The sequence below is a fragment of the Tribolium castaneum genome, chromosome 2 (genome assembly GCF_031307605.1).
Source record: "Tribolium castaneum strain GA2 chromosome 2, icTriCast1.1, whole genome shotgun sequence".
Lineage (NCBI taxonomy): Eukaryota > Metazoa > Arthropoda > Insecta > Coleoptera > Tenebrionidae > Tribolium > Tribolium castaneum.
Genome location: NC_087395.1, coordinates 14,880,536 through 14,906,113, shown reverse-complemented (window position 1 = coordinate 14,906,113; position 25,578 = coordinate 14,880,536). Strand labels below are relative to the sequence as shown.

The following is a 25,578-nucleotide window of genomic DNA, read 5'->3' as shown; positions in this document are numbered from 1 at the left end:
TATAAAACCCAGAACTTTTTCCTGATAAGTTTAATAAAAAGTGTTCGAAAGTGTCAAGTCCTGTTCTCACGGAACTACAGATATAACTTGTCCGGAATAATCCTCGAAGGATCAACGGGATACAAATAATAAAATTAAATTAAATCTTCTCTAACTAGTTCACCAGAGTTAGCAAGGGAAATCTGTAATTCGAAAATGAAGCTTTAACACGTTCTGGAACACGAGTTAAAGTATTTAGGTAAATCAACGGCCGGAGGGGTAGACGTTAAAACAATTAAATCTGATTGGACTACGATTAGTTCAGTCAAATTAGAGAAAAATAAGGCGATCGGTGGAAAAATTCCTAGAAAGTTGGAATTTTTTGTAAAAGCTTTCTTTACACTTGGTTAGACATATATCAAAAATACCCGAAGGTGGGGGGCGAGCTTGAGGAGAGGGAGGGGGCTAAAGCTGTCTTTTTTTGCTTATATCTCGGAAACGGTCACCCCTATCAATTTTTATCTTCTTACCAAAATTAAAGTTGATCAAATTTCCTACAAAACGGTCCAAGCCTTATTGTTGTAGGACTAACCGTAAGCGAGCTACTAGCTTTTGAAGTTTGGTGTCTACATGACACTGTATAACTAAACATGTATGGGAAATATAAGAGTGGGAAATAAGGGAGAAAAATACTTTCTTCCCTCGGGCTTTTCAGTTGAGGACCACAATTTAGCATCTGGAGATGATCCAGAAGATATGATAGAATGAACTGTTGGACTCAATGCACACAGTTTATTATAAGATTTATTCAAAACATCTATATTAAATCATCTATTTATTAATATTTTACTGAACAAGACTGTAATGCAGTTTTCAATGTTGGAGAAGAAGACGAAAATGCAGCATCTAAAGACGACTCTGACGACTTCCGTGTCCCCCATGTCTTCCCCTTTCTCTTCTAATGAAGTGTTAGACCAAATAAATTCAGTTTATTGTCAGTTTTTCAAATCACAAGACATTCTCCTTTAAAGCACATTTTTTAAATGCTTATTCCTTTTCAGCCCCATAACTCGTTTAGGGTAAGTCCTACAAGAAAAATGCAATAACCATTTTATTTTTATTTTATCAGCTTTAATTTTGGTAAAAAGAGAAAAATTGATGGGAGTAACAATTTCCGAGATATAAGCAAAAAACCAAAAAAGACTGCTTTAACCCGCGCCCTCTCCTCGAGCTCGCCCCCAACCACGGGGACTTTTGATATATGTCTAGCCAAATGTAAAGGAAACTTAAAAAATCTAGGAATTTTTTCCACCGATTTGTCTAAATTGACTGGCTTAGATGTATATTGGTATTTTATTTGTAATTAAAAATAAACAATTATGTGGTTCACCATAGAAATCGTTTCATATTTAATAAATAAAAGAAAGGTGTCACACAAAGCGTGATATTTCATCACAGAACATTTAATCCAACCTCGTTTGCGCTAAATTATTCGGCTCACAAATTTCAACCAAATTAGCACTTAGTGGCCAATTCTCCTTATTGTTACGAAACTGCGCTCCAATACCAAAATGTTGTTTTCGTTCGAAAGCAAGAAGCTTTCACGTAGCTCATAGGTTTAAATCCCCTGCTTTATTATATTATCTAGACTCTTTCATGTTAGATGGTATAAACTAAAAACGAAAAAGAAAACTTCTCCAACTTTGCACCGTTTCTGCATTGCATTAAGACGCTATGAAAATCCGGGGCAAAAATAAAGGAAGAGATAATTTCCAAATAATGAAATTTTATTTACTTAATGTTCACTTTCAGTGCTAACTGCAGCTGCAGTATTTTATCACTTCTTACACCGACTGTTTATTTTTAATAAACCCGTTCGAATTATTTGCATTTGTGGCCCAAAAATGATAACTCATGTCCAGTCCAGTATTTGTTTTTAATGCGGCCCATGTTTGCCTCATCTGTGTCAACAGCAAAACCAAAACTACTACAAAACGAAGTTCAATTTTCATTTCGGATCAGTCTCTAAAAAATGGAACCGAGCGCCTGGCGAAATCGATTTCGCCATTGTGTATTATTTTTTGATGACCCAACAGAAGCAGCAGAAGCTGAAAAAGTGTTCTCATTGTTATGCTAATATGCACTTCTCTGTAATGTTCTATACCGGCGAATGTTATTTTACTCAAGAGTACAGTTTGGAGTTAGTCACATTTCCACACTTTTCTCGACCTATACAATTCCTGCCTTTATTACTTGTAAGTGTAGGAGTTTAGTTGTTTTGGGAATGGCGAATAAGGGCGAAATCACGCCCGGCTAAGGATGTAAAGCTTGACAAACGACCAGTGGGGCCTTATTGATTCGTGGAATAAAACAGCGCGTAAACAACAACAACTTGTCCGAAAACTGGCGTTTTTCCTCTCCAGGTGAGGGCGAAAGAGTTTCATTAGTGCACAAGTGGAGAAGGGCGGAGTGCCACAGTCCGCCCGTTTTAACACTTCATTAGAACTTTTAGCATAACATGTCGGCAATAAACGACCACTTGCAAGATTGCCCGCTTTGCCGCGGATATGTGCGGCCATTACGCGAAATACACGTTTTAATGCGGCTCGGTTAATATTCCGTTCGTAGTGAGGGGCAAATAATTGAATAGAAACGGCGCTGTTTACACGAATTCGGGAATTATAACGCCTTTAAGCACAACTGACGCTCTTGGTTTTTATTCGTTGTACGGCGTGAAAGCTTTCGTTTTATATTTTTTGAAGTTTTATTCAAGAGCTTCGCAATCGGATTTGCCTGCTGGTGGAAGAAAGCGCCTCACGTTCCTATGCAACGATGCACTGCTGCCTCACGGTGAAGAATTTAAATTTTCCGCATAATCAGAATGTTGCCGGGTATAAACGAGCTAATGGAGGAAGTTCAAACGTGGCAAAGACAGCTTTTACTCACAAATTTCAGGAACTAATTCAGAGTTTGAAAAATATAGAATTAAAACAGAAGGATACGTTGCCACAGAATGAAGAGGATGCAGGGCATAAAACTACGAAATAATTGAAATAAACTCAAATTATTTACGGTAAATAGCTCACGGAAATATCGTGGAAATCGGAAATAATTCGTTATTGAAAATTTCCGGAGGACGTAAAAATGGAATAATTAAAGTTAAAGCAATAAAACAAGCAACTTTTTTTATCCTCTAGCTTGAAATACCATTTTTAAACTACAGACTGAGCCAGTCTAAAATTACGAATGCAGTACGCTTTCAGTTGACAATAATTCAACAATCTTGTGGGATTGTACGTCAAATAATTGTCAAGAAAAATCGAATCCGGTTGCAGTGCTGAAAATAATGAATAAAAATACTTTCAAATCTGTTGCCAACAGACTCAGTTTTCCAGGATCAGTCTGTAGCTAGATATAATAGGAAAAGGGAAGATTTAATTTTCAAGTACTTGATTTGAAATTATTATTTTTCCCAATAAACTCATTAAAATTGTTTCAGTGATGTATTACTTATTTAATAAATTAATCTGTTAATAAAGACGACGGTAACTGTTTAAAGCACGAGCGAAAGCGAGTGATTGACCATCAAGGTTGAACTGTACTGAATGAAAAAAATATTCGTAGTTCAAAAATTATGAAAAAAATACCGAAACCTTATGATGGCCTTAGCAAGAGCATATATAAATTTTAAAACAACTGATAATGTCTTTTAAAAATAAAAAGAAAAAAACCTCTATTTTTGACCATTTTATTTTTTTTATTAAAAAACTGTTCTAACAATTTTTTAAAGAACTTTTGGGAGATAGTAGATAACGTATTCATGTTATTGTATTTTTTCCCGTGATTTGAACTTTAGGTTTTTTAATAAAAAAATTAAAACTATTGAATTTTCCAATTCGTTGCAAACATTTAAATTGAAATACATAATAACCAACCTATGAAATATTGTTTTAATTCAGGAACAAGACACAATTGCAAAAAACCATTGTGATTACTGTTTTTTGGTGTAAATCATTTGAAAATTCGACAGCCTCTTCTTCAGCGTACACTGGCAGCCGGCGACAAATTCTTGAGGTGGAAAATTTTGGAAATACGATCTACGTAACAGTAGAACAATTAATTTTTGAGAAACTGTAATGTATTTTTTCTCCATACAAATTCTAGACACACTGTATTTAAGCGGTCCCTTATATGATTATCTTATAAAGTAAAGTGAAGTCGGACTGAAAATTAGATGCCTAGCTAGTTTCAAAAATTGTGTAAGTAAAATTTTTGACACGAGATGAAGTTGAGATTCAATTAGGTGATTGTTGAAAAAATCTGCTAGGTACTTAAAACACCGGATGATCATTATTTTTAACATTTTCATTATTTTCACTAAGTACTCGATGATGGTACCAAATGTAAGATGAATTATCGTGAAAAAAAAACGTTATTAGATATAATCATAAAAAATAAGTTTTGTGTGGTATAAGTTAAAAAACAGTGTTCTGCTGAAGTTTTCTCATCAAGTACTGTTTTTGACATTATATCCAAATTTAATCGCACCCAGAACCATAAAAAAGAACCAAATATTTAGAGGTGTTAACTAATAGTATTAAAAAATTCCCACAACAAGTGGGATTACAACATTTTTTCGTTGGCTCTTTTATTCTAATGTCTTATGGTGACAAAATTTGAAAGTAAAACCAAATCAAAACCAAAATAATCTTTTTTATATTTTTCATCGCACCATATCATTTTGAACTCAATTTTAACTTCAACAGCTGGAAAAAAATGTAATGTACATTAAATATAAGTTAAGTGGTAAAGATTCTGTAATAATATTAATAATGTGTTGTGGGTGATTCAAAAGTAAAAAGTAAAAAATTGTAATGTGTGAGGTCGCAGCAATGGTAATTACCTCAACGTTCAACAGCACTTGCTGACTTTAAAGAGTAGGGTGTTCAATGTTAAAGACTCAGAAGTGCGATAAACCGGAAATTCTATTTTTAAACTTCAAAATCACAAAAACAGTTACGTTATAAAAAGTGTATTAATTTCGTCCATAAATACATCGATTTTTTAAACAGTCAACGAAAAATGGTGTAACAAAATGAAATGAAATAATTATGTATTAACAGTTGAACGAGCGAGCCTGAAATATTTTTCGCAAACTACACTAGAAAATATTTCCCTAATCAGCACTGAAAATTTGGCGCAAACACAGCAAATGTTGTGAGCCGGAAAACGCTTTAAAAATTTCACAATTTCGCCTGAAACTTTTAAATTCTTAACCAGAGTTTAATTTAGTTTTTCTGCAAAAATACAATTATCTGTTTCGTAAAAATGCTGCGAATTTCAACAAACTTTCGAAAATGTCTGTCGTTACCACCAGTTTTCCCAAGCGAAAATTAACCAATTTTAATTCATTAAATCTACACCAACAAACCGCATTTCCCCGAGCTCACATAGATCCGACTGCGGACACCGCATTTTTTTTAATTAAACGCGCACCGCACGAATTTATTTTATTTTAAATGAAACTAAAATTGATTTCTCTCCCGGCATCATAGAGACAAAAGCCACTCAAAGAAACGTGCGGAAAACAAGATAAATCACTGTGTGTTTCGTACGTGTGAAAATCTTCCCAGAAAAAGCCATTCCGTGCTGAAAAGTTGATGGAATCTGCTACTGTGTAATAGCGCCGTTTGTCTATTTAACGAATGCAGACGGAATAATAGATGACGAAAATATGATGCAAAAAGCCCTGATTATACTGATGACGGGAATATTATCTCGGGCGCGGCAGCGGAGAAAATGAATGATTAAAGTTTTGTTTTTTGGCGACTAATCGAGAAACTTTGCGCCTGTATTGTTTTTCAGCGGTGGCTGAACACGTCAAAAACCTTTGACTTGTAATTAAACCAATCCAATTTCCAAGAGCCCCCTTGCAATTTAATTACACAACACGGCATAAATCTCGGCTCGGCTGAAATTTTTTCAGGATCCTGCTGACGGCTGCTAATGGCCTATTTAGCGGGCCATTTGCGCTCGCATCGTAAACATGCCTGGAGCACTCACCTTGCTGATGGGGACCACGGCCTGGATGTCGTCCTTCTGGACGTCAAATCTCGTGGTGGATTTGCGGCCTTCCGTCCGGTGGACCTCCCCGTTGTCCGCCTCGTCCTGATGGGGCTCGAACTTCGCCGTCCACACGATCCTCGCGCCCTCGTAGGGCTCCGAGTCGTCCTCGCCCACCTCGATCAGCCACGTAAACAGCTCCGTTACTCTGGAAAGAACACGCCGAGAATGAGCCCAGTGGGCTTAGGCGGCAAGCCAGCTTTGATTAAGGCTAAAGGAATAATTTCTTTTGAAAATATCGCATGAAAGTTTCGCCGCTCGGAACAATTTTTCAAATTAGGGTAATGCCGACCCTTTCTCGAAGTTCGACATGAGCGCGATAGCTTTTGTATTTACTTTTCGCAAAGTCGAGTTAACTTCGACTTTATATGTATTTATGGCTGTGATCCTCTGAAAAAGGGCTCTGTTCTTGGTCGCAGCCGCAACGGCGGCGGTAATCCTTTGAGAGCAATAGAGGAATCACGAGAGAACAGAATGAAGGTCATAAAATCACGTCCACAGACCCTATCTTCATAACGTTTTAAAGTATTAAACTTCATTAAGCCGCTTTATCGCTTTCTTAACAAATTGTTGCGAATACATTGATAATAGATGTTTTGTTGTGTTAATAGTCTCATACATAGACGATTTTACATAGAATATCATTCAATATATTGTTCAAGTGTTTCGCAATTGTGTAGAAAGCTTTTGATTTTATTTAGTAAGGAAAATGCTGAATTCAAAAGAAGAGCGGTTTACGAAGGTCCGAACTTTGCTGTTTTATGTTGGAGTGGCATGGTTTTTAGAGAATGACTAAAAGACAATGAAACTGTAGAATAACATAGTTAGAACATTGTGAAATTTTGTTTAAAAAATAAATAAATAAAAGTTAATACAAAAAGCGAATTGGAGGAATGAAATACAGAATTTATTTTTTTAATTGTATTAGGACTAAGACGTGGACGTAAGTTTTTTCAAATTACAAGCTTTTTAGTTTTTAGCTCGTTAAAGTTTTATCCATCCAATATTAATATTGCCATTTTTCCTATGTTTTTCTCTAAAATCTTACTTCTTCATAACTTACAGTACGAAAACTCATGACAAAAAAATTGTGTTTTCTCTAAACTCTAAATTTGAAAACAGATTATTTTTAATAGAAATTAATAAATAAAATAAATACCTTACTAAAGTCGGCGTTCTAACGAACGGAACACTAAGGGTAGCAGCCCTTAAAATTTTTATTTTTTTTTACTTCCTCCATCAGGAAGTGGTCAATTAATAAAATTTTTACAGTGGTCTCTAAGAGTGACGTAAATATTATATCATTTTTTTAGATTTTGTTTTTAAATGGAAACGCAAGAGCCAAGACCACTATTTTAACATTTCTTTTTAATAAAAACCACCCCTTTAAAAATATTGTCCCCAACATCCCGTTGGAGAAAATATTGTCTTCAAGTTTAAGGGAAATACGTAAAATGAAATGTCAAATGTAAATTTATAATTTTTTATATAAATTTACATTTAAATTAATTTGTAGACTTGTAGAGAAAAACGATTGATGGACTTATCTCATTATTGCACTGAACAAATGTTCTCAATTCTTCGGTATTATAACAAAATTGTTTAATAACATTTAAATTAACCAGTTTATTGCAAAACCAATTATTGCATTTGAAAGGGAGGATTTTATTACATACATTGCTATATTTTTCTCTAAATGTCTAAAATTGGACAATACAGAGTTGGGCACAAGTATGGAACCAAGCATTTCGTACCTAAATTACGAAAAAAAAATATTTAATACATCATCAAGTATTTTAAAAATGTGTGATCATTTTTCAAGAACCAAGTTTTTCAAAATTCCTTTTAGTTTCCGAGTTATTTTTTTTCTGTTTGTTTAGATGTAGGGCAATCCAGGATAAATAGCCATAGAGGAGAGATGGCCCATGCTTGTATTCCGCAATGATTTAATGATTATAGGGCAAAAAGGTTGAACTGAGATGTTCTTTGACCAATTACTGTATAAAAACGTGTGTAAAAAAATTATTTAAAAAAATTATTTGAACACTGTCTGAACTTTCCACACTTCATTTGCGGCATGTAAAATTTCACGTCATTTTATCACAAATACCATTTAATTCGTATTTAAATAATTTAAATAATTACCATCAGCGTGGAATGAATATACGATATAATGCATAATTTTTTGTTACCTCGACGAAAAAGAGTGATTCTTTCTAGCCATAATATCAAAAATGTATTTGTTTAAGATGAGACTAAATAATTGTGCGTGAGGTTTTAGCAGAGAGGTTTTTTCAATGTGTTTTCTAATTTTTCTAAAAGAAAATATTATTTTAATTTTTGATAAATAATTTCATTTTTTAGAAGTTACATGTTTTTAAACTTGTTGACAATAACAAAGTAAAGCACAATCTTTTTTTTTAATAAAATTTTATTTTTAATTTTTAACATGGCCAACTTACCTAGACATGGTTAGGGAGGCAAATTTTATTTTTGGATTTAAAACGAACAGAAACACATTTAATTGGTAACTTGCCCATGCTTGGGGGTAGGACTTACCTTACAGCCCCCAGATAGTTTAAAACTGGAAACATATACCTCAATTCATAAAAAGTTATAGTCGATTGAAAAAACTATGGCCATCTACCCTAGGCTAAGCCTAATTTATTTGCCCTGAGCCACTCTTCAGTTTGTTGGAAGTCTTGCTCTAAATCCTTTTCAAGAGCTTCAAGACTATATAATAGGATTTTGAAATAGTGATACAGCGTAATTCAAAAGCACCGTACATACATTTACTCGCAACTAAGAAACCACTTAGTTAAATTTAAAAATGTAAACGAAAAATCTTAAAATTTTTTTAAATAGATACATCTTTTCAAAGTTCCCACTTTAATAACCATTTTTTGTTAATCTTATAAGAGTAATAAGGTCATTTTATGTTTTCTTAAAGAGAAACGTTAAAACAAGTAAATAAAATATTAAAAAAATTATAACAAAATCTCGAAAGAGCACGTAGGTAAATGTTTTGTTGTCAAAAAAGGACAATAAAAAAAACGTATAAGGATACCAAATATATGGTTTCAAACTCTCATACTACCACAAGGTGCCAATATGTGCAATCTTTAAACGTTCGTGTCTTCAAAACTATGTGCCGTGGAAAAATTCTAAAAGCGCATTTCTGTTTCTTTTAATGTTTTTATCACCATTTAAATCACTGTGTACAAGATAATGTCAACTATTTTACCAATAGTTGACACGTTAGAAGATCATTGGTATATATCAGAACAACACAGGACCCCGAGTTGAGCCCTGTGGGACTCCGTTAAACACTAAATACATATCAGACATTTTGTCATTTACTCATTGAAACCTATTAAAGAGATAAGATTTGACCAGAGTAATGGAATTTTAAATATCTTAAAATAAGCTCAAAAGAAACTGCATCGAATGCTTTGCTTAAATCTGAAAAACATGCTTTATAGGTATAATAATCTCTATTTTCAAGGGCTCAAATAATTTGAGTCACAAAGTTAAGAACAGTAGCGTTTGCAGAAAGCTTTATAACAAATCAAATTGTTTTTTTACAAATATATTTTTATTTTCAAAAAAGCAACTATTGAAGTACCTATAAGTAACTTTTCGAAAATTTTTGAAAGGATTGAGCGAAATTTTGCGAAAGTTACTGATATCATAAGGATCACCTTTTTTATAAATAGAAATAACCAATAAATCTTTCACGCAATCCGGGAACAGACCAGATATTATTCATTGGTTTATCACTTTTGTTATGGTGTTATTATACTATTTTTTGCTTATTTTACTATTTATGTACTGAGAATTATTTAGTGCACTGAAACATTTTCTAACTTCATTAAATGAGAATCTCGAAAAGCAAATTCTAAATCTGGCTGTTTCATTGTTGTCCAAGAGATTATTTGAATCAAACTAAAGTTTTCGTCACATTTATAAAAAAGGAATTAATTAGATGGAACTATTTGTCCGCATTAGCAGATAACATTATGTATTTCTGTATCGGTTGCTTCAATTTTAGCAATTTTTGTAGCAGATTTAAATTCAGTTCTATATTTATACTCACTCTCCCTCCGAATTGCTAATTTCCGAATCCGGAGGCTCCCGGCGTACCAGAGTGACCGAAGCCCCGGTGTGGCGTGGGTTGATATCCACTGTCATGTTCCACGCTGGATCCCCTGCCGATGCCGCCTCCAACAAACGGACGCCGCTCTTCACCCTCCCTCTGCAACGAAACCGCAACCTTATTCATTATCCTTACATTCGAGGGACATCCAGGTACAAATTAGAGGCCACGTAACCGTCCCCGTGTAATTCATCTAATTATCCGCTCCGAATCTTGCAAAAGCTCCACTATTTTTTAAGGGCAGGACAAGAGAACATATTTCCACAATAAATTCACCGGAGAAAAAATGGGTGTTACGTGCTCAATTAGCACTGTCGCTGCTTGAATATATCATCCGAAGTTACTGAATTCGCCGTGTTTTATATTCTCCGAGCTTTTTAAGAGAACTTTAAGCATGGGCCATAATGGGGAAAAGGGAAATGCGAAATATAATTTTCCAGAAAGGAATTTTATTCCGAAGGCATGGAATAACTCAAACTGAACTTTATGCCAAAAAAATGAACTGCTCGTAAGCAGATTCTTTGCTAATTATTAAATGATTAAATCACTCATTTATTATTTAAAGCTTTATTTGCAAAGCAGTCAATACCTTGTTTTTTTCCTTAATGCTTTAATGATTTGTGACAAAAAGCTTCTAGAAAGCTTGTGTTATGGAAAAGATCTGTTCTATAAGTACGAGTACTTTGTAGGTATTCCAATAGTTAGAAAAAATAAAAAAGAAACAACGATAGTTTCTCACATCTAATACGATAAAGCTCGATGTAATCCTGGGATGAAATAAATCTTTTGTAGAGAATCTTTCCGGAGATTTCGAACGAAACTAGCTTTGTACTAGTTTGTGCTTATTTGAACATGCAATTACGAAATGACATTTTAAAATTAAAAACTGGAATAAATCGTCTGGCGACGTTTCTGCATTACCTACCCGCGAAAAATTCAATCTTATCATTGCAGTTTATCGTCCGTTCCCATCGCTTGAAAGATAAAATTAATGTGAATGTTTTCCTTTAACGATAGATTTACTCAGCGCGCAGCTCCCGAAGCAGCCAAGTGTGAAAAAGACAAATAATCGGGTTTGAAATTTTTGCCCTGTCTCACTTGTAGCTTTAATTTATGCGAAAAAGTGCCCTCGAACGAGGTGTCAAGCCTACGCTTGATTGCACCCGCTGGAAGAAAAGCCAAGTTGTGAAGTTTGGAGAAAATGCGAAATTAATTTCCGTCCCAGCTGCCAAATAAGATGTTTTACTGCGATAGTTTTAAGTCCTTTCGTTGGTAACTCGTCAATTTATTGTGGAGTTACAAAGTTCGGGGAACTAATCCCGTTCCGAGGCTACAATAAAAAAACAAAAGTCCATTTCGTCGGAAGGGAGGAGAAATGACGTGTACAAGCAACGACAGTGCCAATTGGGCACGTAACTGACACTTTAATTTTGCTTTTTTCGGAAATTTATCGCCGGAATTATGGAATAACGGCGTCCGGAAAAAACCCGATGAATTAAAGATCAGGAAATGTGGAAGAAACTATAATCGGTAGCGGGGCGAGAATATTGGAAATCAGGTGCACAGATGTTGCGAATAATTTAGCGAGAAATTTATAGCGGGAAAATATTAGATCGCAGGCTGCGCAATTTATAGTTTAGAAAAAACACTTCTCGGTTATGGATTTTTTTCAAAAACTTGTTATTTTTCCCCGGCGCCCGTTTGCCGTTTCCCCAATATTGGGGTTGTTTCGAAGCGACTTTCACTGATGAAAAACTCCGAAACGGTTATAGGAAACCCCAAATCAGGGGATTAGTCTCGATCGTGATCTCCCCGGCCACAGGCTTAAAAACCTGGATTTAATCCAGACGACACTAGTGGCAAATTAAACTCGCCTGTTGTGACCGCTTTGGTGACAAGTGAATGAAGGATGAGAAAAAAGTGTGTTCCCGAGAAAATAATTAGTTCTGTTGTAGCACACGCGGTGTAATAAAAAATAAATTGAGTTTTGTCTTTCTTTTCCACATTGTGGGAATCAATACGCGAGTTAAGTTGAAATGAATGATCTCCGAGTTCATTAAGCGTTGCACTAAAACGCGTGTCTTACCGAGTGCGTCATCTGGAAATGTCACATCATCAAAACGTAATTACATTTTCCGTCTGATATACCTTGCAGGATCTTGAGACCGAGCGGAATTTTTTTAATTTGAAATGGGACGAATTTTTGATAGGAATTTCAACCGGTCATAAATCAACTTTATGATATGGCAATGGGACTGAACGTGTCCCTGTCATGTTTTAATTGAATACTGTGATTAAAATGGTGAACTCGTGTGCCAAGCACGGCGTTTCTGTCCTGATTAATGCGTCTGCTACCGCATTTTGTTGACACAAAGGGACCATTGATAATCAAGGCACGGGAATTCACTTTCTTGAGCGGCGCCCCAGAAATACAACTTTTATTTTTTGTCGGGGCTTAGACCGAGCGAGCGCGGGCTTTCATAGCGAAACTGATTTAACGGATTTTTTATTGGTCTCAATCGATACTTTCGGGCAAAAATTCCAAATAAGTTTCAGCTGAATTTGTTTTGCATTCAATTTCACACGAAGCTTCTACGGCTTCCACTGCGGCAGAAGGTATTCTCTCGAGTGAGTCTCTCTCATAAACAAAACTCCCAAGAATTCTTTTTGAATCACATCTTGCACTCGAAATTCTCATTTTTACTGTGGGACGGCTTTTAATGAGAATTACAAAAATTATACGTCTGCAATTAAGAGCAATTTAGAAATATAAAGCGCTAAAAGCACTAAATTTCTGGAAAAGAAGCTGTTCTTACTTTTCTTTGTTTTAAGAACGGTATTTTGTATATGGTCCACCCTTGCCTAAGAATTGACTTAGTATATCACCATAATACAGGGTGGCTTATTGATACGGGCGTGCTCAATACACTGTCCAAGATATCGAAATGAATCAAATGGCACTGCATATGGGAAATCAAAGTGCACGTTTTAAAATTATTTTGCCCTATACAGAGTGTTTCATTTTCACAGTGCAGCCTTTAACATAATTTTTTTAAATGGCACCCCCTGTATATTTGTACATATTTAAATGTGCACTTTTTTAGGCTTTATAAATCAGTTTAGTTTATGTAATTTGTTTTAACCATTCAGAAGTTATTTAATTTTTTCTACAATTTTGTGCGTCTGCAGGCACATAATAAAAAAAAACGCAGTGCGCTTGGTTTTCAAGATATTGAATTGGAATTTTGTCTCTTTGTAAACAACTGTCAGGGGTATCTTTCGGCACAAGACTGCCCATTTGCATTGTAGCATTACTATGCTGTGACTAATTCTTTTTGATAAACTTTGACGGACCATAGCTTGATTTTTTTAAATGGCATCCTCTGTATTTTATTACTGAGTATTATTCAGCATCTCATTTTACATCTTTTTCACCTCTTAATTTTTTTTTCCAAAAGTTGATAGTTTCGGAGATAACTCGGTTTTTCTGAAAAATGCACATAAAATCCTTTGGATACCAACGTAGTGTGCCATGTAAAACAATACATTCTGACATAACAACATCAAAGTGGCGTTTTTTGTAAGTGACGTTTTGATTTTGTTGTGAAAATGAATTTTTCATGTAAATTGCGTACACATCTCATCGAGATATAAAGTTTGATAAGAAATCATTAAATAAGAATGAAAAAAAAAAACGACGGCACTACTAGAGAAAATATGCAAGAAAGAATTAAAAATGCTTTTTATAGAATTGATCATGCAATATTAGAAGCCGTAAATTTCTGTCATTTTTATTTAATAATTTCTTGTCAAAATTTTATTAAAACTTATGTCTATATAAGATTAATATAAGATATAAGCTAGGTATGCATTTTACGCAAAAATTCATATTCACAGTAAAATCAAAACGTGATGTATGTCAAAATATATTGTTTTTCATAGCACGCTATATTAGTACCCAAGATATTTTGTGTGCATTTTTCAGAAAAACCGAATTATCTTCTTAACTATCAACTTTTGGAAAAAAACTAAAGAGGTAAAATGAGACGCTAAATAATAATTAGTAATAAAATACAGGGAGTGCCATTTAAAAAAATCAAGTTATGGTCCTTCAAAATTTACCAAAATGAATGTGTCACAGCAAGGTGATGCTACAATGCAAATGTATGATCTTGTCACCAAAAGATACCTCAGACATTTATTTACCTACAGACAAAGTCCCAACTTGATATCCCAAAAACCAAAGGCACTGCGATTTTTTTTTAAATGTGCCTGCAGACGAACTAAATTGTAGAAAAAATTAAATAATTTCTAAACGGTTAAAGTAAATTGCAAACCCTAAACTGATTTATACAGCCCAAGAAATGCAAATTTAAATATGTATAAATATACAGGAGGTGCAATGTAAAAAAACATGTTAAAGGTTGCACTGTAAAAATTAAACACCCTATATAAAGCAAAATAATTTTAGAACGTATACTTTAACTTCCCATCTGTAGTGCCATTTAATTTATTTCGATATCTTTGACAGTGCAGGAGCAATCAATGACTCACCCTGTATAGTAATTTGAAATTAGAAAAAAGTATCCACCAGATTTTGCTCAAGCTTTAAAATGCATATAAAATGTGTGAATTATTTAAACTAGGCGTCATTCGGCGTTTGGCTCGTTTTCAAAATGCGGCGACTTTTTAATGAAAACGTTGCTGAAACCGGAAGCAAAAATGGAAGCGTGCACGGTTGTGAACATAAAGTTATAAATTTTAACAACAAATTATTCGTGCCCAAATACAATTTCGCTAGACATCGCATGTTAAACCACAATTGATTTGTGTTGCTCTTAGTAGCTCCTATTATTTCCATATTTCATACACACGCATTTAAAAATTCCGCTTAACAAAAGTCTCCTTCCTCATTTATCATTTATTGTCAAATCTGCAAGTTATGCGAAATTGAAAAAGTGATCAAGCGATCAATTATGACTCCCAATTTGAAGACAATGGACGGCTAAATGCCCCAAGTCTGAATGCGAACGGAGCATTCAAACCGAACAATGCAAATCGTAAAATCGATCATAAAAAGACCATTAACGTCCTTATTTTACCATTTCTTATCGCAAATACTTTTACATGAATGTAGCAACTCGGTTGTAACTTGCGGTGTGAAAATCGTTTTTCACACAACGGTCGTAACTCACTTTAACACTTTTGACTCACTTAGATGTTGGCAAGTTTCGTTATGTATCTCGTGCGGTTTTTCAATAAGCCTCGTAAAACCCACAAATTTTCGTGGCGAGAAATTAATGAAGTGTCGGCAAAAATTTCGGTTCAAGTAAAAAAATCCAATTTCATGACGTTCAGTTTGCTTACATACCCAAACCCAAACATTTAATTTGGCAATTTGATTGAAAACTCTCAGCTGTAAACATCATAAAACCGGGACTCACTCCACACATTTCCGAATGCTCTCCAGTCAATTAAGAAGAGTGCTTACATTTCACCTGTCAATCAGCCGAGCAGTCCTGAGGTAATAATAGGACCTCATGTCCTAGCACAAGGAGAATCGACCAGAGTGAGCTAATTTTAGCATAAACGGACTATCGATTAGATAGACAGATAGCTTATTATGGTCAAAATTTATACAAAATTCTACACTCGTCAGTGTTCGGTGTAACTATAATGAAACAACAAAACGTAATCTTCGAAAGAATATAAAGTTTTGTCTTAATTTGGCGTTTCAATGATTCAAAAAGAAGATTCTTTTGTGGATAAATAATGTACATTGAAATATTATATGAACCCGGAACCGCAATTTGGTATAGGGATCTTTACCCTTTTGTCTTGCCTTAAAATTTACGCTAATAAATAATAATTCGTTTAAAAAAATGACAAAAATTTCATTTATTACATAATTATTCAGAAAAATAACTAATACCCCTAGACTTTTCTAGTATGGTAGTATCAAGATAAATACCCAGTAGCTTTACCGGATCTGCATAAATTGTCAAATTAGTTACAGAGGAAAAGATTTTTAAGTTGTTGACGAAAAACTCGTTGAAGTTATTCGTTGTAGGAAAGGAGGGGGCAGCTCGGTTTTTTGTTGTTTTACAAGTGTAAGAATTAATATCCCATGATGCTTGTTGTTTATTCGTGAATTTTATGATGTGATTATCAAAATAGTTTCTTTTAGTAGTTCGATTTTCCCTATGATATTAAGAACGAAACTGCTTATACAGGCTGTTCTGTTTAAACCTCACATTAAAAGTGTTGAAAGTTCTAATAAAGATATTTATTTGAAAGTTGGTACTCAACCATAATGAGTCGAGTTCTGCTTAACAAAAATATTTTCAAGATGGAGGCACTTCCGGTTATACCGGAAGTCGCTATCAACTTTCTTATTTTAAATGGAAAGCTATCATTTCACTGCGTTTTGGAATAGTTGAATTATTTTAAGGCCATTTCTATCAGCTTTCCCTATATTTAAGTTTAACCGTTTGCGAGATATTTAAGATTTTTTTTAAAATTTTTGGATTTGGACCTGTCACTTAAAAAATTGGTAACTCTCTTAGTTTTAGAGATTTCGAAATCGTATTTGGAGAATTAAAAGAGAAAGCCTATATCTATTCTCCTGTGTGTTCAAAATTGAAAAAAAAGTTAATAAACCCAAAAATTTTAAGGTTAAGTTTGGACAACTTCAAGTACCTATAACTTAATTTTTTCAAATAGGATGTCCCAATTTTTATTTTACTACAGAGAGGAGAATTTTCTTCTGCATCGATCTGTATTAGCATTCCCTATACCTATCTGTGATAATTTTCAAGTTATGTTAGTTTTTTTGACATTGTAGAAAATTTCTTACTAACCACAGTCATTTTTGCATAGTTTGCCATAAAAACATTTATGAATAAACAAACTACAAACTCAATTCAAAATTGTGTTGTCCGTCCGGTGAAAACAAAATAAATTCATTGAATGTTGCTTTAAAAAACTTTTATTTCTCACATTTTTTCGTTTGGATTTCTCAATCCCAAGAAAAAATTATTGAAAAAAAAAATGAGTTACAGATGCTTAATGTTCTGAAAACTTAACTTCAAACATTTGGGGTCTGTTATTCCTTTTTAGAAATTTGAAAACACCAAAGGAAAAACCTAGGTTTCCTCTTTCAAATGAGCTAAAAAATATTTCCAAATTTTTAAAAATGGCACTTATCCACTTTTGAAAGGTGCAAATCCAAAAAAAAAACCCTAAATAAATCAGCGTCTATCATGTGTTTCATAAGATCATAGAGTAAATTTAATGTATCACACATTTTTTTTAATGCGAATTGTCACTTTTAGTCTTTTGCTTAGGAATTTATTTTCTTTTTGTGAGGAAAACAGATCGTCAAAAAAGCGCATAGAATTTTTGGAAACGTTTTCACTAGCTTATGAAGCGTCGTTTCAGTAAATTTAAACGCCAATAAACAAATACAGTCAACAAAAACAAAAAACTCAGCAAAAATCTCACACAGCTCACCTTATGACAATCGCTGTTAGCATTTTCGCCTTCTCCTTGTCGATAAAAACCGGTACGTGCATCCTGGACTTGGGAAACAACGGCGGATGCGGCAATAACATCGTTATAGCATCTGTCAGTTTGAGCTCCTTGTAGGCACCTTTTGGCGGAACAAGCGGCACACTGCCTAACACCGTCGACGGCTGTATTTGCATTTTGGGATGGCAACCTTCCGCATCTTCAGGCCTCGGTTCCATCACTGAATACGCCACTTGGACAAGCCTTGGCGGCGTTTTGGTGATTTTGCCCGGCCTTCCGTCCTTATCCGGACTCGGCAACGGGGGCCACCACGAAGACGGTATCGTAATTTGCGCCAAACACACGCCGTCCTCTCCGTCGGGGCTGCAGGCAGCGTGGAGGGGCGGCTTGGTGCCCAGAGTGGCGTGGAGCACGATACACACGCGCTGGTGGTGGCGTGTTAACAGAATTTGTCTGCGGCCGCCCGGATCTGTTCCGGTGTGGAAGAGCACCCGGAGCACGGGGGAGTCCCGCGGGATCTCATTCCGGACGATGTGGGCAGACATGTCCAAGTGGTGCGTGGCGAGGTCTTGCAAGTCGATGGCAGGGCCTAGTTAGAAAGAACAGAAATAGAACACAAGAAACAAGCTTTTTCTTTTTCTTTCTTTTGTTGAATAGTTTTTTGGTTAGTTAATTGTTGCTACCTGTTGTGTTGAGCGGCAGAGGGTCCGGAACGACGTAGCGCGCCGGTACGGTCTGTTTCGTGCTGAAAGGGCCGTATGTGGCGCGGACTGAGATAGGCTGCGAGCTTTGGAACACGGTGAAGCGATCGGTCGAGAGAGGAGAGCCGTTGGTGGAGGAAGGACCGTTTAGTTCCGGTGCCGGCATGAAATGCTGACGAGGAGATTGTTTCAGGAAGAAGCCTCCGTCTTTGTTTTCGAAATGTACGTTCACGCATTCTGAGTAAGCTGGAAAAGAGAAAGGTCAGCGTTTAGTTAAAGTGATGAGGGACAAATTAAGTAATTGTCTCCGTAATTAACTATTTCAATCAGGGGTGGGTTTAAGAATGGTAAATAAGGTAAGCGAATTGGATAACGAGCTTTCAGCTAAACAAGTGTCAAAGGAATGGAAGAATAGTGAAAAGGGCTCATCAACAATCTAATTTATTTAACTGATAGATATTTAAAATACCATCACAAAGTTCTTCTACTCGAGCTTCTTACCAAAGTTATCAACAGTGAGTTAAAAGCTAGTAACTTTGGAAGAACGCAGGAAAAACTAAATAAAAACCAATATGCAGAATGAACGCAGTATGTAAATGATTTTCATTAAAAAAAAATTAAAATAGGTGTCTCATGAGTCATGGCATAAGAAATTAAAAACGATGCTAGATCAAAATTTGCTGAAAACTCGTACTTGCTTTCTGCTATTTCAGCAATTTTTTAGCGTAAAATCTTTTAAAAACTGGCTGCCGTGAATGCTCACCTACACCCACAAATAAAACCCTTTTTTTAAGAAAAAAGATTTTGAACAAAAGAGAGCTAATTTCAGAAACGCTCAGTTATTTTTCAGAGCTCGGAGAAAGTCACCTTTCCTGGAAAGAAACCAAAAATATTTATATCATGGGATACAGGATAGCGCGATTTTTTCAACTCTATACTTCCTATTAATCTTCCATCTAAAAGTTAAATAACGTTAAAAGTCCAGTTTTTGAGGTACTTATTCAGGCTGTCTTTAGAATTTGTAACTTGAATTCATGAATTAATTTAATTAATTTAAAAAAATACCAAGTTTATTTCGCATTAAAAAATAATTAACTGTTACTTGGGTTTCATTCAGATTTTCCAAAATTTCAACGCATTTGTTTTTGAGACTTTCAGTAGGTACGTATTTAATCAGGTGCCAGTTTGAGGCACATTAGAGATAATTTCGGAAATGCTCACTTATTTTGCAAAGCACGAAGAAAGTCATTTTAAAAAAGGAATGCAAATATTTCCTGAGTTAACTTCAGAAATGCTCACTTATTTTGTAAAGCTAGTAAAAAGTCATCCTAAGGAAGAAATCCAAAAAACTCTACATCTCTGGACTAAGGGCCGATTTCAGAAATGCATCACTTTAAAACCTTTGCTTACTTGTTATATTTCATAATAAAATATTGCGGCGATATTAACTGTAACCGACCCTTAAGTACTATACCTTAATTATGTCGTATTGGTACTTTATGGATCAAAATTTTTCAATTCTCTGTCAAACGCTGTTGAATTATTGTGAATTTAATGTAGAGCAAGCAGACAAGGAAATAAAAGTGGCTTTATTGCTTGAAAAAATATTTTAGCAAACGTAAGAAATTCGACAATTTGAAAATCAAAGGCAGAACTGTGGCTTCAGGCATTAATAAATACCTAGGACCATCTAAAAGCAGAGATTTCGATTCCATAGTTAAAGATGTTTAATAATCACAAAAAAAACAGAGGAAAAACCAAAAAATAAATTACAGCAGTGCTATCTTACAGAAAAAAACTGCGGGATATTGAGAATACCAAAAAAATAATGCTTCTGGAATTGGAGAAAAAACTGAAGATCAAATGTTAAAGAATAATTATAGTAATTAATTTTTGCATAATATAACCCAGCTCTGTAATTAAAATTTTTATAACATTACCATTTGCGTTTTCTTCAAAAAATCTTCGTTCTCTAACTAAATCTTCCTCTTCATTAGTACCTTTCAACTATTATAGTATTTTTGGCAATTCCTACTTTGTTTCTAAAATTGTATTTTTTCGTCTTTTCGTTCGCTCATGTTTAATTTGCAATTTTTTTAAATAACTACAAATAAATTCGTTAATGGGCGAAAATTGTGACTTTAAACTTTAAAGGGCATTAATTTTTAAATGCACAATTAAAGTGATTAAAAAATAGTTTTGAGCTAAAGAAAACACATCGGCCCCAAGGGTACAGAATTATTTAAAAGGAAATTATGTCCAAAAATCAAAATAAATATTCGAAATTCTTTCTATCTAAAAATCCAAATTTATCAACCAACTTCGTAGCAATCTATTATCTGAGTTAAATACTTAAACATCATTCAGATCATTAGGTAAATTACTTATTCAGGCTGATGTCTTTAGCGTTCGTACTTTAAATAATTAACTTTTTCGCATTAAAAAAAACAAATCTCATTTCGGTTTTATTCAGATTTTCCAAAATTTTTCAACGCAATTATCAGTTTTCAAGAAGTGCGGCTTTATTTGGGTAAAAAAGCTGAACAACTTTTCCCAGCTCATCAAACATATTCAGATTTTAAAAAATCTTAAGGAGAATTTTCCTATTTCTTCTCTCAAAATTAGATCGATGGAATAGAAAACAAACTCATTTATATGCTTAAAAACATCTTTATTATCTAAAAATTGGTGTCACATAGAGCTTATTGTGGAAAACAGCGATTTTCAAGCGTGGAAATCGTCCACTAGAAAAACATTGTTGATGGCAACACAATTTGGATGTGTGCTCGTTTAAGCAACCAACAAACAATAACAAATTAATTAATATGTTGGCTCGTAGGAGGAGTTAACAATTCCGTAAATATTTTTTCCTTTGTGATTCCTTCTAACATCAAAGGGATTTCCAATTCCGTCGATTTTTTATTTAGTTGTTTTGCTTTGTTGATTGTGTCCATTCAAGCGGCATTATCTCTCCTTAGAGAAGCGTCCATTGTTTTGTCGCCCGGATTAGTCCAGTGTGGTACATTGATGAGGTATTTGTTTAGAAGGCGGTGTTATTGTAGGATGAGATTGTGAGGGTTCTCGCCTCAATGACAAACACTATAGTGCATAGTGTCTTTACTGTATAATTAGCTCCAAGTCCATTACCATCTGCTGCAAGAAGCCCTCATCTCTGCGAAACCTAATTAACTCGGCTCCAGCATACGAGGGGATATTTCAATTACACCCTCGACAGATGCTAAAAAAATGACTTTGTTAGACAACTCCTCTAAGCTAATCTCCCGGCTGTGAGTTAGAAAAACAAATATTGTGTATCATCTGTGTGCCAAGACGCCTCACAAAACTTGTTATCACCTAGCCGACGTCTGCACGTGCTTCGGCGCTTTTTCCCGCACTCGGGGCGGAATTTTACGAGCGCTATATAATTACGAGTGAAATTACAACGGAATTTACATAGCTTCCATGATACGGGGACGAAATTGGAATTTGTGCCGAGGTTTAATTTCGCAAATCACAAGTTAGCACTTCTCATCGAATAAACGCAAACTTCTGAATTAATGTCATTTGAATTTCTATTCGATTCGCGGGAGAAAATCGGTGAGCTTCCACAAACTCCTCAGGTCGATATTCGCATTAATGCGTTTTTATCCGGTTGGGGGAATTTCAATCACACTTGCACATCCGACAGCGCCAATTGAGTTAACCAGGACTGACGTCCTGGCGTCATGAGGGAAGACCAGACGTTTACACAAATTAACAAAGAACTCCGTTACACAAGACGGGAAGTATTGCCAAAATCGTCGATCTTTCAGAGCGACAGTTGACCCAGAATTTCACTCAAATGCTAGCGAAAATGTCGCTCGAGGACGCAATCTATCGGAAAAGTTAGCCCAAAAAACACCAACAAAATAAGACTCAATTGCAACTTTCCAAATTTATTCCAATTATTTTTACAATTAACGGGAAATTTAGCCAAAACTACAATTAAAACGGCGACCGTTTTGTTTATAGCAAAACAAAGACACGAAACCAGTTATTTGAAGAGGAAAACCGCTTCCATAGTATAAACAAAGCTGTGTTTAAGTACACCTGTTTGTAGAAATTTTTCTGTATATTCAGGCAAATTGAAAAATCACGCAACTCCTGCAAGCAGCAGGAAACTTTGTTATAAATCAAAGAGAATATTAAAGTTTGTGCAAGCAATTCGATAAGGCATGCTGAGAGAAAAAATCTCAAACTTTTAAATATTTAAGCGTAGCATGAAAGAGTTTGTACTTTATTTTTTAACTTGGGATTTATAGTGTACTTTGCTGCATAAAATACCATCATTTGCATAAGCTAACATCCAGAGAGGCAGAAAGATGAAAGAAATTTTAAGAAAATATTGAATAAGTAAACTGTATTTCTTGAATGATTGCTCAGTGATTTTTAACAGCTGGTCAGGTGTGAGCTGGAAAACGGATAGCATGGGGTCTGCTGCGGTTGTAACTTCATCCGCAACGATTTTTCACAAACGGAATTAGACTAATTCTTCAAAACTAAATCTTGAAAAAAAAATTAAGAACTAAAAAACCTGAAATATACAACTAACTCTGAAATGAAATCTAATAAATGAACTCAAAAATTGGAAAAAACTCAAAAAATACCAATAATCAAATGATCACACGAAAACCCTGCTTATTTCTAAAATGGAGAACTTTAAAAATAACCAAAAAATTGACAATGGTTCCAGAAATCTAATAAGATTTAAGTAGACAAGGTTTGAAAATCTAAGAACGTAAAAACTCATAAAAACGATCATGGATTCTAAGTCAACGAAATAAAAACAAAGAAAAGTAAAATTAAATTTGCAAATCGGGAGTAAAATACAAAAGCTAGAATACCAAAACAGCAATGCTCAAAAATGTTTGAAAAACTTGAAAGCAACAGAACTTCTAAAATCTGAAGCTAAAAAAAAATTTTAAAAAATATTGAATAAGTAAACTGTATTTCTTAAATGATTGCTCAGTGATTTTTTACAGTTGGTCAGGTGTGAGTTGGAAAACGAATAGCTCTGGGGTCTAGCTGCGGTTGTAACTTCATCTGCAACGATTTTTCACAAACTGAATTAGATTAATTCCTCAAAACTAAATCTTAAAGAAAAAAAATTAATTAAGAACTTAAAAATCTGAAATATACAACTAACTCTGAAATGAAAATATAAAAAATGAACCCGAAAATTGGAAAAAACATTTAAAAAACTTAAAAAATACCAATGACCAAATAATCACACAAAAAGTCTTCTTATTTCCAAAACTGAGAACTTTAAAAATAACCAAAAAATTGCCAAAGGTTCCTGAAATCTAATAAGATTTAAATAAAAAAGGTTTGAAAATATAGGAACGTAAAAACTCTTATACAAACGTACAGACCATGGATTCTAAGTCAAATAAATATAAACAAAAAAAAGTAAAATAAAATTTGAAAATCAGGAGTAAAAGACAAAAGCTAAAATACCCAAACAGCAATGCTCAAAAATGCTTGAAAAACCCGAAAAGAACAGAACTTCTGAAATCTAAAGCTAAAAGGCTTTGCAGAAATTTCTAAGTTCAAAAGCCCCAATTATTAAAACTAAATTTGAAAATGTAAATATTAAAAAAAGTGATGAGAGCTAGAAGTATTTTAAAAAAATGCCGCTGCCATAGAGCAATTTAGGCTGAAGATTACGCTAGAGATAAATTTTAAACCTAGCAGCAGATGTAACATTGCTAACATTAACATCACTTACTGGCAAAATATGGAAGGCGAAATAAAATTTACGCCAGAACACGGATCCTAATAAGAGCGTGATGAAATTTTAACTCGCACTGTATTTCAGCAATTTAAGTTATGACTGGTTGTAATGACGACATTTGAAATGGAATTTAATATCAATTTAAGCGTAATTGTGGGCCACTTGCAAATTATTTTATCGGATCCTTCAATAAACGTCCATTTCGGGCCCGCACTTGTTAGATCGGAATTTTCGAAATTTATTGAAAATTTCCACACTTACTAGACCAACAAATTCAGATATGACATTTTTATGAGATAGCGGAGCTGCAGTTTGAAATTGTATTGCCATTGAGCAAATCGAAAAACTTACATTGTAGCAATGAAATAAAATAAAATATAGTTGGCAAGAAAAGAGGAAGTTACAATCACTGGTTACGAGTTGAGGAAACAACCACGATCAGAATTACATTTATTTCAAAGACTTCAATTTGTATTTCCTGCCATAAACTGGCCGCAAATGCCGCCGTTAATTTATTCATAATTTTGCCTCGCGTTCGGCCATTATTGATGGCAGCGCGAGAAAAAATTTTGATTAAAGGCCAAATGAAGCTTTTTCACTGACGTGAACTAAATTTGATAGTTTATTACTTGCACAGAGTACCATCATTTTGCCGCCAGAGTATCGCATCTGCATTGTGCTATTTTTTACCCACACGTATTTTATGAAAGCGTAGTTTCGGAGAGCCGACTAAAGTAGTCGGAGATTTATGGTGTAAGTTATATTGCAAATTTTAGACAATATAGATAAGGTAACATGTCAGGGGATAATAAAGGAGGGAAAAGAGTGTTGCTCAGTCAAAACGCCCTAAACTCAACCTTTTGGCCCAGAATATTGGCAGAATATAATTAATGGTTTCTTTCTCATTGCACTCAAGCACGTAATGAATGGTACAATCGAACGATTCAAACTTTGCGCTAACTGTTGAGTTATGAAAGGAATCTTTAGGAACGTATTTATACAATTCGATACTTTCAGGCGTCATTCCTTCACTCGAATTTATGGAGATATAAAAGTAATCATATTACGGCCAAATTCAGCTTCCATTCTCCCACACTTTCTAAAAATATTCATAAATTTCGTTTTATTGCGCTTTTCAATCCATGATGTGTAATTTAGAGACAGAAATAAGTACGTAATGTTATTATCGACTGTATTTTATCGGTAACGGTAACAGCTAACCGAAGTAAAGCTTCAATTACGCGGCATTTCGCGTAACTATAAAAATGTACATGAGGAGCGACTCAAGTTTGCTACAAATTATCGTTTGGAGCGTT

General features: G+C 34.5%; 1 protein-coding gene across 1 annotated transcript in view; it reads right to left on the bottom strand.

Annotated features, from left to right (window-relative positions):
- dtn (detonator) overlaps positions 1–25,578 on the bottom strand; it is a 78,517-nt gene that overhangs the window by 26,538 nt on the left and 26,401 nt on the right. Inside the window, exons 2-5 of the mRNA XM_008199116.3 lie at positions 18,472–18,735; positions 17,771–18,377; positions 10,199–10,357; positions 6,043–6,250 (exon numbers count right to left, since the gene is read on the bottom strand). Coding sequence (XP_008197338.1) covers positions 6,043–6,250; positions 10,199–10,357; positions 17,771–18,377; positions 18,472–18,735 — 1,238 coding nt within the window. The remainder of the gene's footprint in view (positions 1–6,042; positions 6,251–10,198; positions 10,358–17,770; positions 18,378–18,471; positions 18,736–25,578) is intronic.